This window comes from Meleagris gallopavo, chromosome 28 (genome assembly GCF_905368555.1).
Source record: "Meleagris gallopavo chromosome 28, MGAL_WU_HG_1.1, whole genome shotgun sequence".
NCBI classification, from domain to species: Eukaryota; Metazoa; Chordata; class Aves; order Galliformes; family Phasianidae; genus Meleagris; species Meleagris gallopavo.
The window spans coordinates 4,363,615-4,380,444 of record NC_139431.1 but is presented as its reverse complement, the minus strand read 5'-3'; the positions used below and the strand labels follow the sequence as shown (position 1 = coordinate 4,380,444).

General features: G+C 58.8%; 1 protein-coding gene across 2 annotated transcripts; it reads left to right on the top strand.

Moving 5' to 3' along the window:
• Positions 1 to 1,127: 1,127 nt before the first annotated feature.
• Positions 1,128 to 16,140, top strand: PACSIN1 (protein kinase C and casein kinase substrate in neurons 1). 2 transcript variants are annotated; one of them, XM_085210584.1, is made up of 10 exons: positions 1,128 to 1,285; positions 11,513 to 11,645; positions 11,969 to 12,125; positions 12,199 to 12,434; positions 12,594 to 12,749; positions 13,088 to 13,263; positions 13,725 to 13,845; positions 13,924 to 14,048; positions 14,282 to 14,475; positions 14,786 to 16,140. In XM_085210584.1, the coding sequence occupies exons 2-10, from the start codon at positions 11,583 to 11,585 to the stop codon at positions 14,893 to 14,895; spliced, it is 1,338 nt and encodes a 445-aa protein (XP_085066710.1). In that variant the 5' UTR covers positions 1,128 to 1,285; positions 11,513 to 11,582; the 3' UTR covers positions 14,896 to 16,140. The 2 variants fall into 2 exon arrangements, with proteins under 2 accessions (XP_085066710.1, XP_010722643.1); XM_010724341.4 differs by lacking the exon at positions 1,128 to 1,285 and adding an exon at positions 9,045 to 11,141.
• The last annotated feature ends 690 nt before the right edge of the window (positions 16,141 to 16,830 follow it).

Sequence of the window (16,830 nt, the reverse complement as noted above, 5' to 3'; positions counted from 1 at the left end):
AGGGAGGAGAAAGCTATACCTTGGGGACATGAGGGGAGGGGTTTGCAGGAGGGCTTTTCCTGCCCTGCTCTGCCCACAGCAGGACACCCAGGTGCCCTGGTGCAGCATCCCCACGACATGTTCACATTGCAGCCTCGCTGCCATCAGCCCAACCCTTGCTGCAGGCAGAGCTTGGGGTGAGGAGGAGCCGGTCAGCTGGTGCTGCCCTTTGGAGCCAGGCTGTAAATCTCTGGCTGGGATCCCAGGGAGCAAAACGGATGTGAAGGTATGGGGAGTTCCACCCATGCTGCTCCCTCCAGGGCAAAGGGCTTGGGGTTTCTGAAGGCACCCGAAATCCCCTCAATGCCCCAAAGCATCCTGACAGGGGATGGAGCACAGCTGAGCCACCCATGGCACCCTGGGGACACACAGAGTGGCAGCCCTCCTCCAGCACACCGAGTTCCCCAGCAGCATCTTGTGCTGGGATTTTGGGCACCAGCACACATAGCTCTGCTCCCACCATAATGTGCCGCAAATGCTGCCTTTCTGTCCCAAGAAATGCTGCTTGTGCCTTGGCCAAGCATCAGAGGGATGCTCCACGTGCACCACAGCTCATCCACCCCACTGACCACCATCTGTGGGCTCAGCACAGCCCAGACCCTCTCTGCGGTCCCGCTGTCCTTCCTTGGTCCTGGACGTGGTGGGTCAGGGCAGAACCAGCACAGGATGGCAGGACACAAGCTGTGTCCCATAGAGCTACCCCATGCAGCATCAGCTCTTAAGACTGCTTGGAGGTCTCAGCAGCCCAGGGGAGATGGGTGCAGGCTCTCATAGGTGAATCTCTTGATCAGACTGGGGGGCAGCTCCCAGCCCAACCTCAGGTCTGGCAGGCGCAGGGAGAGGGGAACGGGGGCTGTGAGCCATAGGATGAAGGGGAAGGAGAGAACGTGGAGAGGTGGCAGCTTACAGCAAAGTGTGCAGGGAGGCTGAGGACCCCCCCGCAGCCACCCAAGCTTATTCTTTGCCGCTCCTGCGGTAACGTTTTCACCTTGTGCTGCGAAGGAGTCATTATGCCGAGCCGGGGTGGCGATTGGCTGGCTAAAAATGCCTCTGTAATCTCCGTGCTGATCTTTACCCCCTCCTCCCCATCTGCCGTGACCTTCCTCCCAATGTGCAGAGCCAGCCCGAGCGAGACGGAGCCTCTGGGTTCCCTGCCAGCACCCCGGCCACCCCCACTGCCGCCCAGCCTCCGCACCCCAGCGGCCTCCCCGCGCCCTCCCATGGGCCCTGCAGCCATTCGCCCAAGGTACCGACACGCGGCGTGTTGTGGCTCCTGGAGGTTGGCAATGAGGGGCTTCCAGTGGGCGGTGGGCGATGGGGACGGCGGTGGCCCTGCTGAGTGGATGGGATGCTTGGGCTCGGCATGTTCCTGTGCGCCCTGAGGGAGGTGTCAGCTCTGCAATGCCCCCAGACCTGGGAAGTGAGATTTTGGTGTAGCAGCTCACTGCTGCCTGGTTTAAGCCATTTCCAAACTTCTGTAGGGTTGAAGATCGGTTTCTATCTTGTGCCTGGGCTCAGCGGGCTGCTGTCAGGTGGGAAATAGCAGTAAGGGTCTCATGGGGGGCAGCAGAGGTTCTGTGGCATCTTGTGGCTCGCCCCCACTCTATGCGTTATGCAAAAGCTGCATCAGCTCAATAACAGCCCGCACAGCCCTGCTGGCACCCAAGGGCTCCTGAGGGACCGCTGGGGGGCCGTAGGGGGCTGCTGGCCCCAGGGGTGCCCCAGGGCCACACTGGCTCTGGCAGCTGGGGGCTGGCACCACGGTGCTGCTCCACGGAGAGCCCGCAGACCATCCCGCACCAGGAACGGAGTCCCTCCGGCTGCCCACAATGCATAAAAGAGGGCTGGGAGCCAAAAAGCCATCCTGAACAGCCTGCAATTGTCAGGGCTGTCAGCGCTGAGCAAACGGAATGATTGTGCTCGTCTTTCCTCTGCCTCCTTGCTATGCGCTTGGCATCCTCTTACTTGCCTGGTGAGAAATTCAGGATCCTGCCCTCAGCCCTGGGTTCAAAGGAATGCAGGCTCTGCTGGCACCCCCTCCTCACCCAGCACCATGGCACCAAGCGGCTGGCAGGGAGCTCTGCGAGGAGGCTTAGGATGAGCCATGGGCTCCCGAGGGCAGTGTGGGCAATGCTCAACCCCCACAACCCACAGCTACCCCTGGCTATGAGAGGCTGTGAGATGTGGCTGCAGGGGTGCAGGGGTGCACGGAGCAGCCGGTGGCACCTTGGGGCTTTGCCACCATTTTATCCCCTCATTTTGGCTCCTTTAGAAGAATAAGGATAGGTCACCAATAGGACAAGGAGGGGGAAAACCGAACCTCATGGGGCAGACCCAGGGATGCAGCAATGGCTGCATGGGAGAAACGCATCTCCTGGCCCCACGCCCTGATCAGGATTGCTGCCCTTGTCCTGCTCATCCCACTGCACTGCACACATCTCCTCTCTGCCATTCTTACTCCTGCCTCACAAACAGCAAAGCAAGCGCTTTGCTAAACGGATTAGAGCTGCACTCCTCCTGCAGCCTCCACGAGCTGCTCCCGCAGCTCTCAGCCCCGCTGGGTGCTGCACTGCCGCAGATCACATGTTTGGGACACGGCGGTTCCTGCAGCACAGCCACCACAGGTTGTCCCCGAGCTCTGGGGCACGGTGACCTTACACCGAAATCTGGCTCCTGCAGCTGGGTGGCAGCGCACATCTGGGGGCTAACAAGCAGAAAATAACCCCATGTTGCAGGGGCAGTTCTGGTTAGGCAGGATACTGGTGGCACCGCTGATGATGAGGCTGTGCTGTGTCCCCACGCATCCTCAGCTCAGGGACAAGAGCTGGAAAAGGGAGAGGAGAGGCTTGGGAAGGAGATTAACACTGCAAAGGGGAATCTATCGGCCAGGCCTGCCACTGGTGACAGCACTCAGCCCATCCCCAGGTGCTTGAGGTGCTTGCAGCGGTGTCCCCATCCCCTCCTGCCCCTCTTGGCCATTGCTGCCTCTTCCCACAGTGCCATGCTATGGGCCCAAAGGCACCACCCGGCTGTGTGGGATGGGTTTAACTAAAGGGATTGAGGAAAGGCAGCCTGGGCGGCTGTAGAAACCTCACGTTCAGCTCTGCCCCACGGACAGACTTTGTCCCCGGTGGGGCAGCTAGCAGGGCTGTGTTTGTGCAACACCACGAAGGCAAACAGAGGATCCTGAGGTGTTTTAGCAAAGGAGCCTTGGAGAAAGCACTTCCCCATGGGGCACGGCACAGGGGGGAAGGAGGCAGCGACCCCGACCTTGCCATGGCTGTGGGCAATAGGGACGAGCTCCTCCTGGCTGCTGCCCACGGCAGACTCTGTGCAGAGGCATTTTCCCAGGAAAAATGGAGCCTTTATGTCTCAGCCCCTGCCCCGGAAGGGGCTCACAGGATGCCTTCGGGCTGGGTATGGGCAGACAAAAAGGGGATTGTTGTGGTGAGAGCTGGGTTGCTGGCAGCACCTGCTCCATGTCAGGGGCTCTCCACAATGGCTCGCTTTCTGCATAATTGCTGCAGAGGGGCCAATTATCCTCCGATGCTAATTAGAGATGCAAAATAGCCTTGCGTTTGCATTCTCCCAGCAAATGAGAGGGTTCCTGGGACCTGCAGCACATCTGTGGCTGAGGCAGGGCACGAGCACAGGGGCACCCACACCAGCTTCTGCCCCTTCTCCCCCCGACACCCAGTGGGAAACAGAAACAGGAGGGCAGGGAAGGGACGGGGACCCGATGTGTCGGGGGTTCTCCCACTGCTCCCAGCACCAACCAGCTCAGCACAGAGCTCTGTACCCAGAGGTTCTGTGGTAATTTGGGGGATACATCTTCCTTTCCTTGCCTGCAAGGCAGATGGGAGGATGCCGTGCCGAAAAATCCCCCCCATCACCATGCAAAGATCAGCACTCGTGCCCTGCAGGGTGACAGTGCTGGCAGCACGTGGCATTTCTGCCCAGCCCAGCCCAAAATGCAGCACTTGCTGCAGAGCATCACTGATCCAGAGGGACCCCCCTCGCCCTGGGCTGCATGGGCAGGATGCTGGCAGCCATCAGCAGTGCAGTCGGGGATGATTTGCTTCTCAGTTCACAGCGGTGCTCGAAGAATCTTAATTTCAGAGTGCCAAGTAGCCATATAAATCAAGGCTAATTTCCTGCCAATATTGGCCGCTGCTTCCCACGGGGAAACTCATTTTATTGAGGGGGAAATGAGTTATGGCAGGAAATAGTGACCGCTGGATGGTGCACACTGGGGGAAGGTTTGTCATGGCCGTGTTTTTGCCACAGGAGCCAGCTGGCACTCACTGCTCTGCACCATGGAGGCAGGGCTCCACGCATCACAGGTGACAATGGGCTGGGCACTGGAACCCCCACCACTGAGATGCTCCCCATCATCTCCTAGGAGTATTTGTCACTTCCCAGTGTGTAATGCCAAGAGCGTTTGCTCCCCTGTGCCCAGATGCTGCCGAGGCTGAGGGCAGCTGAGACAGCCCCGGGTTACAACCTGTGCTGAGAACTGCCAGCTCATTGCACACAAAGATGACAGTGTTGCCCAAAAGCAGGTGTCAGAGCACCACTGCATGTTTAACCCACAGCACCCAGTAGTTCAGCACCCTGAAATGGCAAAGAGCAAAGACCACACGATGCTGCAGAAGCCTGAGCCCACTCCTGTTCCGTGTTGGGGCAGCATTATTTCACCTGGGTCTTGCATTGCCTTTTCTCCTGCTGCCAGCGCAGGAGAAATATTTCAGGGCCTTTCTGGCCTGCTAAGAGGTGGGAAGACGTGCTCAGATGGCACACAGAGCCCCACCAAGCTTCATTAAGGAATGGAAGGCGCTCATTAGGGGAAAGCTGAGCCGGGCTGAGACTCATGGGAGCAGGTTGCATTCTGTGGGCAACCTGATCCGGGCAGCTGCAGCCCGACAACCAGACAGCCTCATTACTGCAGCTCCTGTGGGCGGCTTCAGTTACTCAGCCCAAGCCTCTCGTCTCCTGCCAGCTTTGAATTTCCCTGACATCACCCCAAGCTGGGGGAAAATGCAGGCAATGGAGAGCGGGAGAGCCTGTCGGTACCCAGGCTGCTGCTCCCCATAGGGCTCACAGATGTGGCACCCCGGGATAAATGCCCAGGCACAAGCCCTGGGGTTTGGGAGGAGGCAGCAGATGGGCACTGCTTGGTTCCATGGCCTTCGAGCAGCAGCTTATGGTGTGCAGCAGCTTGTGGGGTGCAGCTGCTTTGCCCCTTCCCCAGCCCCATCCCATGCTTTTACTTAGCTCTTGCACCAGCTCCTTCCCAGCTGGCACATTTGGCAGGGAGGCAGCACCAGATGCCTCTCCAAAGGTGTTTTGGGGTGTTTGTTTCTACAAGAGCTCAGCCATGAAACCCTTCCCACTGCGCCAGGGAGAGGAGTGGAGAGAGAGCTCTGTTCCATCCTGTCCTGCTGCCCTGCACCTAATGCACGAGGATCCCAAGGATCCCAAGGACAAGGCTGCCCTGCTCAGCTTCCCCAGAGCCACGCTGCAGCACAGCTGAAGGGTGATAAGAACCCGTTCCCAGCCTGCTGGAGCCCTGCAGCATCAATGGGGGCGGACACCTGTGCACACCTTACTGCCGTGTGCCACCTTCCACAGCCCAGCACCCGCTGAGCCCCAGGACCAGTGCTGGAGCACATCACCCTGCACTGCTCTGTGACAAGTGGGTGCTGAGCACCCAATAACCCCAGGTGTGCACACAAGGCACAGCAAACACCTGCCCTTCCTGGTACCTAAGAAACCCGATGCCAAGACATGTACATGTTGGGGGGGGTCCACATCTTCCCTGGATGGTTTTTGCAACCTTTTAAGCATCGGCTCCATCCCCGGTTGCCTTGACGACAGGAGGCTGCAGGCTGGGCGCGCTCCCGCGGCCGTGCACGGTGCTGCTGCCCGGCTGGTGCTGAGCGCAGCGCAACGCAGCGCGCCCGTCCCACCGAGCCCCCCCGAGCCCCACTGCGGCCCCTACAGCCCAGCCCAGGTAAGCGGCAGCCCCTGCGGTGCTTCACTGCAGGGAGCCTGGGGAGGGACAGGGGACAGCCAGGTCCGCCCCCGGGGATGGGGCTGCGGGATGCTTGGGGTGCCTTGTGTGCATGAGAGGGTGCAGGGGGGGTGTTGCGAGGAACCGGTTTATGTTCACCCCCCAGGGCAGGGTATGGTGTACCCAATCCTTTCTGTGAGCTGGGGGGATGCAACGTGACCTTCAGTCCCCCTGCGTGTCCGTGAGGGTGCTGGGGCTGTGACCCTGCTGCGCTACCACAGTACGCCTCAGTTTCCCTGGCTGCTCCAATGGTCTGGAGGGGAGAGGACTTGTGTTATCCCCACCATCACTGCCTCCTTGCCCAGATGAACGCCTCACCCTGTTGCTGAACCCCTCCTTTTGTTGTCTTCTCCCCAGCTTCTCCCTGTTTCCTACCCTCTCACTGAGCCCCCCACCCCCACCCCAGGTCTCTTCCTCCACCACTGACAGCCAAACCCCAGGCACCTGGCGGCCCCATGGCAGCCCCATGGCAGCCCCATGGCAGCCCCATTCCCCTCCCGTCACTGCCAGCTCTGGGCTCACCGAGGGGCAGGGGATGGCCCCCCCCAAGCACACAGTGCTCTGCCTCCCCCCTTCCTAATATGGAAGCACCCCCACATCCTCCAGCACTTCTCAGCTTAATTGCAAAACACATATTTGGATTTCCATCTAAACCCCACTCCTGGGACTGCAAAAATCCCTACTCAAGAGTCAGAGCATCCTTGTTTACAGCAGCAAGCTAAGAAGGCAGACTGAGAAGAGCTGCAGAGCTGCAAGGCGAGTTGGAACCCCAGCAGCTGAGGCTCAGAGCAGTTTCCCTTCCCCAGGCCTGAGCACATTATGGGGCTGACAATCCTGCTCCAGATCTCTGCACCCTGCTGGTGTCTATCCACATTCTTGGCACATCCGCTGTACCTGTGCTGGCTGCAAGCTCCCCCGGAGAGAAACACTTGTGTTATCTGCAAATGCCATGCATATTTCCAGAAATCTGAGCGAGGCTTGTAAAATCCCTTAGAAGACTTTGATGGGTGTCCTGCATCCTGAGGGAGATAACGCTGGGAAGAGGAGGAGGAATATTTCTGCAGAGCACACAAAATGTCAAGCTGATTGCTGCCAGGTCTTGGAGCAAAAAGCGTCGCCCTGGTACCGCAATGTGGCAGCACTGACAGCACGCAGCCCCATCCCAGCCAGATGGGCACCCTGCTGTCGTCATATGGGACATGGGGCTCTTGTAGCATTCCTGGACCAATGAACCTCCTTTGCAAATGTTCCAGTCTGGAGGAAGCTGCAGATCTGCTCACTGGACCCCCCAACCTATCCCTGCTCCCCCTGGACTGGGCAAGGCACTGCCACGGGCACATCCTGCACAGAGCACCTCTCAGAAGTTTCCCATCATTACCCATGCATCGCCCCAAGGATGTGCTGCCACTGTGTGCATTATCCCCAAACCAGCCCCACAGCACTGCCGTGTCTGAAACCCCACAGAGAAGCACCCTGTGTACGAGGGCCCCCTGAGCCCCACACCTGGGCAGGGTTGGGCTGTTTGCCCCAGGGCTCCCATCCCAGCTACAGTGGTTTTGCTGGGGGAAACGGGACACAGCCCTGCAGTGAGCTGTTCTGAATCTGAGCCTATGGCTTGGGAAGACCCAGGCTCACTTTCCTTCAGGCTTTAATTCAGTTTGATAATTGGTTGGGGTGGACACACAGCCAGGCCTTCCCTGGATCGCTCACGCCTCCCCACGCTGCTCAGCCCTGAGCCTGGGGCTCTGCTCAGCTCCAGCTGCCAGTGGGAATCAGCAGCACCCACTGCCCAGAACTCTCTGAGCCCCATAGGGACCCACTAGGGTTCAGGGGAGACCCCAGGCGCCTAGCCAGGTCCCCACATCTCCCCAAGCCACTGTCACCATTATCTCACCATCACGACTTCCCACTCCCCCCATCCTATCTCCCCTATCCCACGGGGATTCTGCTCTTTTGTGGGGCAGAAAACTGCATCTCGCTCCCTGTGCCATGAGCACGCAGAGAGCCCCAGTTCTGGTTCTGGGGCATCGGGAGGGCAGCCAGCAGCGTTTCATTTCCCTTCCAGTAAAGCATCTTGGAGAGCATGCTGGCTTTGCACATGGACCTGCCGTTGTGCTGGGGTATCTCATCCACCGTGCTTTGCCACGGCAGGAGCAGCATGAGGTGCTCATACCCGTGCTGGGATACTGCTCCTTGGTGCAGTGGGTGTGCATGAGGTTGGACCCTGCTCTTGGAACTGCTGCTCTGAGTCCATTTGTCTTCAGCTGGAGTGGTTTTCATATGGCATTGCATCACGGTAATATTGGGGCAACCAGTGCTCTGCAATTAGCAGCAATAGAGGTGAGGAAATCAGCTTCCTGCAGCCAAGCACGCAAACTGGGGCTGCTGAAATGCAGCCTGAATCCCTCCCAGTAAAGCCCTATACGCACCCTTGGCCTCATGTGCTTGCAGAAGGAAAGCAAAATGCAGCACCTATTTCGCATTACAGCTCCTCAGAAGGTGTTTTTTGACAAGCCAGGACTCTGCGTTTAATTGCAATAAAACTAGCTCAGACAATTGGCTCATTTTGAATTGCCAGGATTCTCTGCTGTACTGATGGCCCTGCTGGGAGCCACCAAGGAGCTACAAGAGAACAGCACGCAGCAGATTGCATCCTGCCCTGCTCACGTGCTCCTGCAGATGAGGTCCTCGGGCAGCACTGAGGGACTGGGGCTGCACTGGGGCTGGGATGCTCTGCAGGAGGTTTTGGCACCAAGGCTAATCCTGGAATGGCATCACTCTCAGCCCCACAGCAGGGCTCAGATCTGTCTCCTGCTTTGTCACAAACCCAAACCTTGGGGAAGAATGAGGACAGGGACATGAGTTCCATCCACGCTCTGCTCCCCTCCTTGCAGTGCATCTGCTGCAGTCCTGCTGTGGCAAAGGGCTCTCTGCAGAAAAAAAACCTTCCCAAACTGGGAAGCTTTGCAGCCCCTCCCGGCCCCACGTGCAGGTAGCAGGATGGGGACACGTGCAGACAGCTGCCATCGCACCCCAACCTGCTGCATAATGCGGGGCACCGCTTCGTGGCCTACAGGCTCAGAGGTGATGCTGCAGCAAAGGCAAAACAGTGCATCCCCATCTGCTGCTCTGCTCAGTGGCTGCAGCAAACCCCCTAATGGTGAATGTGATTGTTTGATACCACCCTCTCTGTCCCCATTTCCAGCATGGGGGGTGCAGCCTGGTTTAAGCAGCACCCGCTTGTGCAGCTGTGGGGGTTCCCAGGTCCTGTGCCCGCAGCATCAGCAGTGCCAGCCCTCTGCATTGCAGCACCTCCTGCCTGCATGGGGTCAGCACCTGCATCCCGGCCCCCAGTACCTGCACAGAGACAGGGACCCATTGTAGCAGCAGGAGCTGTGTCTCAAGAGATGACTCTGCACTGAGCAGTCTGCTGGGGAAGATGGAGAGGTGCAGGGGGACCTGAGGCTGTGGGAGCAACCCAAGGACACACCAGCATCTGCAGGGGCATGAGCTCAGACAAACTTTACTGCTGCAGCTTGCAAAACCCTCTGGTGGCTTTGGGGTGGTTCAGGGCAGTGAAGCAGAGCCCCTCTGCTCAGGGTTTCTGAGTGACAGCACCCAGCTGGGGCTGGCAGCTCGCCCACACCACGCTCAGCCGCCGGGCATCACCACCAGCCGCCTCAATGCAAAGCGATGGGCTGCAGCGGAGGGGATGGTGGGGGCTGTGCTGCTGCCCTGGGTGGTGGGCATCAAACACAGGTCTGGCTGCACGGAGGGCACACACACATGTGCATGCGTGTCTGCTTGCATGCATGTTTGCATGTCCGGGTGCATGGCAGGAGAGCAGCAACAAGGCAGCAGCATTTGCTGGAAAGAGATGCAGATCCAAAAAAAACCCCAAAGCTGCAGCTCGAACCCAAATAACAGCACCGAACGCTGAGCTGCAGCAAAGCCTTGCAGCACCCCATGGCCTGGGGGCTCCATGCCCATGGGACCCTCCCCAGCATCCCCAGCATTGCCTTGGGCTGTTCCCCTGAGGGTGCCTTTGTACTGCATCCGCAACGAAACTCAGAGCCAAAGCCAAGGTGTGAACAAATCCCAACACCTCGGGGCACGCTGCGGGTGTGCAGGGAGGTGGGGGCTGTGATGTAGGTGCCCCGTGCACGTGGGTGGGTGCTGCACGCCAGGGGCTGCACGGGGACAGTGCTGGCTGCGCCCCGCACCGCCGCGCTCCCCATCCATCTGCATCTCTGCGGCGGAGCAAGGGACAGCCACGCGTTTATTTTTAACTGGCTGGGGAGGACGGGCAGGGATTGGTGGGTTTCTTGGTTATATCACTAAATCCCTGCGAGGCCCTGTTAGTTCCAGCACAGCGAGCCTGGCCGTGGCGCACCAGTAACCGTTTCAGCGCTCATTCCTCCATGCCCCATCCCAATGGGGCCCGATGCGCGCACAGATGGAGCAAGAGGGAACCCTGCACCCTGCTTCCCAAAGGTGCACCCCGTGCCATCGCCCTATCCCGGGTGTGGGATGTGGCTCAGGTGTCTGGGTCTCCCGTTGCATCTCCAACCTCCCTGGCTGCAATCGTGCACGGGGATCACATCTGTATCCCCCCACCCCAGCACTTCTGTGTGGTTTGTGGCTGTGTTGTCCCCGTGCTGGTGGCAGATGCCACTCAGGGCAAGCACAGCACATCCCGTGGGGAGCAGTGTCCCATTGTCACCGTGATGTTCACGGTCCCCTCACCATCCCTGTGAAATGCCCATCCACCAACCCCATCCCCAGGTCCCCATGCGATGCCCATCACCAGCCCCATCCCCACATCCCCCAGCCCCACATGCAGCTCCGCACGGAGCAGCGAAGGGTTAAGCCATGCAGCAGCCCCCACGTGATGCTCCGGGGATGCCGTTTTTCTGTAGATCAGGACGGATTAGGCTGGAATATCAGGACGAGAATTTCTCCGGGCTGTGCTCCCCCCACTCCACAGCCCCCTGAGGATGCGCAGCTGCTGGGCCAGGGCCCCCCCTGGGTAAGGGCTCCCCGAGTTGCTCCCCGCGTTTCTCCCTGCGTTTCTCCACCCCAGCAGAGCAGCTTTAGGGTTTTGGTGGCTCTGCGGCAGCTCTGCCTGACCAGACGTTGCATAAGAAATCCTGGGGCTCGAGAAGGGCTTGGCTGCCTGCAGAGGGTTTGGATTTTGGATGGCACCGTAGGGAGGGATATGGGGAACACAGGAAGGGAGACAGAAAGGGCACTGTCCCCATCCCCAACCCCTGCAGCTGGATGCTCACCCTGCAGCACTGCAGGAGATGGGGATGAAGACGATGGGGATGGGAATTCTGATGGTGACAGGGATGGGAATGGGGTCCCTGCTGCCCACCCTGACCCCTCTGCTCTCCCCAGTGCATGAGGCTGCTGCTTGCCCGAGAGCCCCTGAGCGCCCGCACTGACGGCCGAGGCTGTGCCAGGAGCCATGTCGGGTTCCTACGACGAGTCGGCAGCAGCCGCCGAGGAGACGACCGACAGCTTCTGGGAGGTGAGCCCTTGCCAAACCCTGTCCCTGCGGTGTCCTGGTTTGCTGTCACCACCTGGCACTGCACCCTTGCCTTCTGAAGCCAGCCCAGCGCTGGGGTCCATGCTGCGGTGGCTGGGGGGGTCCTGGTGGGGCTGCAGGAGGTCCTGCCCTACCAGCACTTACAGTCAGAGTGGGCCAAAAGGAGGTGGCCTTAAGACCCGGAGCAAAAGCTCCATCCGTGCATCCCACCATGGCATCCATGGTCATGGCTCTATCCCCATCTATCCCTGTCCCTGTCCCCATCCCCATCCCTGCTCCCGTCCCCATCGATGTCCCCAACCCAGGTGGGGAACTACAAGCGCACGGTGAAGCGGATTGATGATGGACACCGGCTCTGCAATGACCTCATGAACTGTGTGCACGAGAGGGCCAAGATCGAGAAGTCCTACGCCCAGCAGCTCACTGACTGGTCCAAGAGGTGGAGGCAGCTCATTGAGAAAGGTATTGGGACACCTGGATGCCATGGGGGGGGTCTGAGCTGCGTGGGGGTGCTCACCCATCCCCTACACCCCAGGCCCCCAGTATGGCAGCCTGGAGAGGGCATGGGGTGCCATCATGACGGAGGCGGACAAGGTGAGCGAGCTGCACCAGGAGGTGAAGAACAGCCTGCTGAATGATGACTTTGAGAAGGTGAAGAACTGGCAGAAGGACGCCTACCACAAGCAGATCATGGGGGGCTTCAAGGAGGCCAAGGAGGCTGAGGATGGCTTCCGGAAAGCGCAGAAGCCCTGGGCCAAGAAGCTCAAGGAGGTGAGAGGAGAAGCACGGCACGGCCATGCCTTGTCCCAACCCCAGCTGGAGGTCCAAGCTGGCTATCACATTTCTGCAGGCAGAGGGGCAGGGTAGGAGCTGTTCCTGGTGCTCTGGTGTCCCTGTTAATCCCACATCCATCCTCTCTTCTCCCCATAGCTGGAGACAGCCAAGAAAGCCTACCACCTGGCCTGCAAGGAGGAGAAGCTGGCAATGACCCGGGAAGCCAACAGCAAAGCAGACCAGTCCAACACCCCTGAGCAGCAGAAGAAGCTCCAAGACAAAGTGGAAAAGTGCAAGCAGGATGTGCAAAAGGTGCGAGCCATCAGCGCTATGGTGCAGCTCCTCTGCTGCCCCTGCTGCGGGCTCATGCAGCACAGGGTAGTGGAAATGGACACCACCACTTCTCATCCCCATTTATTCCCATTTCCCTGTCTCTGGTTATGTGTACAAAAAGGTTACAGGCATTAGTGAGTGTGAGCAGAGCAGATTTTACCTTCTCACTGGGGCAAGATCTCTCCTGCATCCTCATTTTTCCCTATGGAGGCTCTTAGCTCAAGAAGGGCTCCCCAGCATGGAGACCCAAGGGTCAGCCTGGCTCTGTGGGGGGTTGGGGGCTCAATGTGTAACCAGGCGCCTGATGTACCCTGCAGACTCAGGAGAAGTACGAGAAGGTTCTGGATGAGCTGAACAAGTGCACCCCACAGTACATGGAGAGCATGGAGCAGGTCTTTGAGCAGTGCCAGCAGTTCGAGGAGAAGAGGCTCAACTTCCTCAAGGAGGTGCTCCTGGATATCAAGAGGCACCTGAACCTGGCTGAGAGCAGCAGGTAGGTGCTCTCCCTGCTCTCTGGGCAGATGGCACCCAAGTGAGGTCTCCTTGTGCTGCCCTGAAGGACCAGGTGCTTCCCATCCCCTGCAGTACAAGGGAGTGGGCTCTCTGATCAACATGATGGTCACTGAGGGGTACCAGAGCGGTGTTCCCCAGTGCCTCCTGGGGGTGGCACAAAATGGTCATCATAGAATAGAATCATAGAATCATTCAGGCTGGAAAAGACAACCAAGATCACCAACCTACCCCTATTATGCCTTCTAACCACGTCCTCCAGTGCCACATCTCCATGGTCCATCTCTGGGGACGGTGACTCCAGGGCAGCTGTGCCACTGCATCACCACTCTTTCCACAAAGAAATTTTTCCTAACATCCAACCCGAACCTCCCCATCCCACCATCCCACTCCCATCCTGTGGGTCCACCTCCATGGCAACCCAACCCTCACCTCTTCCCACAGCTACGCCAATGTCTACCGGGAGCTGGAGCAGACCATCCGCCTCTCAGATGCTCAGGAGGATCTCCGGTGGTTCCGCAGCACCAGTGGCCCTGGCATGCCCATGAACTGGCCCCAGTTTGAGGTGAGGCTCAGCCCCCCCACGATTGGGACCCACGTCCCAGTGGCTGAGTGCTGAGAGCTTCATGCTTTGTGCCTCCAGGAGTGGAACCCGGACCTGACGCACACGATAACGCGCAAGGAGAAGATGAAGAAGGGTGAAGGGGTGACTCTGACCAATGCCAGCAGCACAGGCGAGAGCGGGGCGTCAGCAGGAGAGCGCGGGAGGTGAGTGCCATCGGGGTGCTGCAGCCCACTGCTAGCACTGGGGAACGCATGGGATTTGCCTGTGCAAACACTCCTGCTGTCACTTTGGGGGCGGGTGAGATGTCCTTGGCGGCAGACCTGCTCCATCCTCCCATGGGCAGTGCTGTTAGCTGGGGTCCTGCTTGCTGCAGCTTGGGAAGCCCCCCGGATCGGGGCACCTGCCCATCCCAAATCCCCTCTCCCTCTCACCCCAGCGTCAGCAGCCACGACCGCGGGCAGACCTACAGCGCCGAGTGGTCCGACGATGAGGGCAGCAACTCCTTCAATGCCAGCGAGGCCAATGGTGGAACCAACCCCTTTGATGAGGACTCGGCAGGGAAAGGCGTGAGGGTGCGGGCGCTGTACGACTACGATGGGCAAGAGCAGGACGAGCTCAGCTTCAAAGCAGGTGATGGGATGTCCCATGCGTGATTCCCCTTTTGGGTGGAAAATCCACTAAATCGTGTCAGAGTTATCCCAGCTCGTTGGCAGAGAGAATCATTAAGGTTGGAAGAGCCCTCCAAGTTCACCAAGTCCAACCTTCAGCCCGTCACACTGAGAGGGGAAGGCACGACACTGGGTGGGATGGGAGGGATGGGGCACAGGAGGAGTCATGGGACACTCTTAGCATTCCTGCCCCGCAAACCTCACTCAGCATGAACCCCACACCCCAGAGGATGCTCCGACAGCAAGCTCTCCCTTCCTCCCTTCTCCTCCAGGGGACGAGCTAACCAAGCTGGGTGAAGAAGACGAGCAGGGATGGTGCAAAGGGCGCTTGGACAACGGGCAGCTGGGGCTGTACCCCGCCAACTACGTGGAGGCAATCTAAGTCTTGTGCTGTGCTCCTCGTCACCGTCTGCAGATCAACCCGCCCTCCGTTGTCTCCATTCTCCACCAGCCCACCGCCATCGCTCCGTCTGCTCCGTCACTCCTCCCTCTTAGAGATTCAGACATATTTTCCGACCGAGCTTTTATTTTTTTAAGAGTTGTCTCCGAAGAGTATTTTGCATAGTCGCTTTTTTCTTCTTCTAAGATAATGTGAAGCGAAAGACGACGCCGTCCGTCCCGCGCTAGCTGATTTTTCCCAGCGAAAATCTGATACCTCAAGATCTTAAAGCCCAACCAGCGACAGCTCCTCCTTGGTTGGTTTTTAAAGATACTGAACTCATGAGCCGCCTTCTGATTGGCTGGAACTGTTCCGAAACGCACGGCGCTGATCTCCTGGGACCAACCTGATTCGCCCCTCTCTGAAAAGAAAAAGAGAGGCAATAGGGTTTTGCACCTTTTATTTTATAATGTTTTCGTGTTCTCTGCTCCAATTCCTCCTCCATCCCAAAAGGAAGGGCACAGATGTCCCCTCCTGCCCCACAGCCACCTGTCCCCATCAGACGGAAGAGGAGCAGCCCCACCACAGAGCGTGGTGGCACCTCTCCATCTTCCTCCTCCTCCTCTCCGCCCAGAGCTGTGCCCTGGGTGCTCTGTTAGGGTGAAGCACATCCCAAAATGTCGCTTCTTGGCCAAGGACCCCACCACAGCCCCACGCAGCCAAACTGGGAGAGAGTGGGGACCCTCTGGGTGCTGCTGGGATGGTCTCCCCTGACCCCTTCCAGAAGTCCTGCAGGGGGAGAGAAACTGCAGCCGCGCTCGCTCCATTCCTTCACCTGCACTCTGCATAGAGCACAGCCCCCCAGCACCCATGGGTGCTCCCGCACAGCCCCCACACCCCACCCCTCCTCGCTGCCCCATGCACTTCCCTATAGCTCATCACCATTTCTTTCTTTCCCACGCCCTCCCACCCTCCTTTGGCTTTGCGAATTGTTTGGTTCCAGGGACGCAGCGCTCCTCCGAAGGCAGCATGTGGGCACTGTGCCCCTCCTGCCCAGCACACGAATGGGAAAAAAAAAAACAAAAAAACACACAAAAAGTCTGATAAAAAAACCCCGACCGCCCGTCTCAGCAATGCACCCCGGTTTTTGTACATTGATTGTGTAATTTAAGAAGTATATATATAATATATATATATTGTGATTGTAATGACCGTGGATACAACAACTAAAGCAGCAAGCGAAAATAACCGACCTCTGTGCGCATCCTCCGGGTCTGGGTTCAGGGTTGTGTGTGCAGACCTGACTCCGCCCCTGGGGTTATGGACCCTGCTGTGGGGTGAGTGCCAAAATCCCCACATCCCCCCACCCACAGTGCCCTCTGCAACCCCAGGATGGGGCACTGGGTGCTGCAGGAACGGGGCTCGCTGCTTATGGGGTCAGCTGGGAAATGGCACAGGGAGCTGTGGGTCGTGCTGGGGGCTGTGGGAAGGGGAGCACACCCTGTGGGATGGGCCAAGCCATGGGGCAAAGCCTTGCAAAGCCCTCAGGGGGATCTGAAATAAACCAGGTGGAGAGCGTTCCCAGTGAAGGCAATGGGATCCTGAGCTATACTGGGAGGTGGGAAAGCCTTGGGGTGCTGGCACTGTGTGCAGAGACTTCCCGCAAACCCCAAACCCACGGGAGGTGCAACATGTGGGTCACCAGCCCCTGTCACCAGCCCTGGGAAACAGCAGCAGCTGTGAGCAGTGGGAGTGGAGGAATTGGGGGGGGGGGAGGAAAGTGATTTTCCCTTATGTACGCAGCAGGGTTTGGGGCTGACCCCGCAGCGCTGCCCCGGTGCCCATGGAGAGCAGCGGCAGGACACGGGCAGTTCAGTGGAGGTACAGGCAGAAACATGAGCACGAATCATTCTTTTTCACAGGGATTCAGGTCTCCCT

Excerpts from the sequence above, each read along its gene's own strand:
- PACSIN1 (XM_085210584.1), top strand. The coding sequence starts at position 11,583 with ATGTCGGGTTCCTACGACGAGTCGGCAGCAGCCGCCGAGGAGACGACC. Across the intron at positions 11,646-11,968 it reads CGACCGACAGCTTCTGGGAG|GTGGGGAACTACAAGCGCAC; the intron begins GTGAGCCCTTGC and ends TCCCCAACCCAG. Across the intron at positions 13,264-13,724 it reads AACCTGGCTGAGAGCAGCAG|CTACGCCAATGTCTACCGGG; the intron begins GTAGGTGCTCTC and ends CTCTTCCCACAG.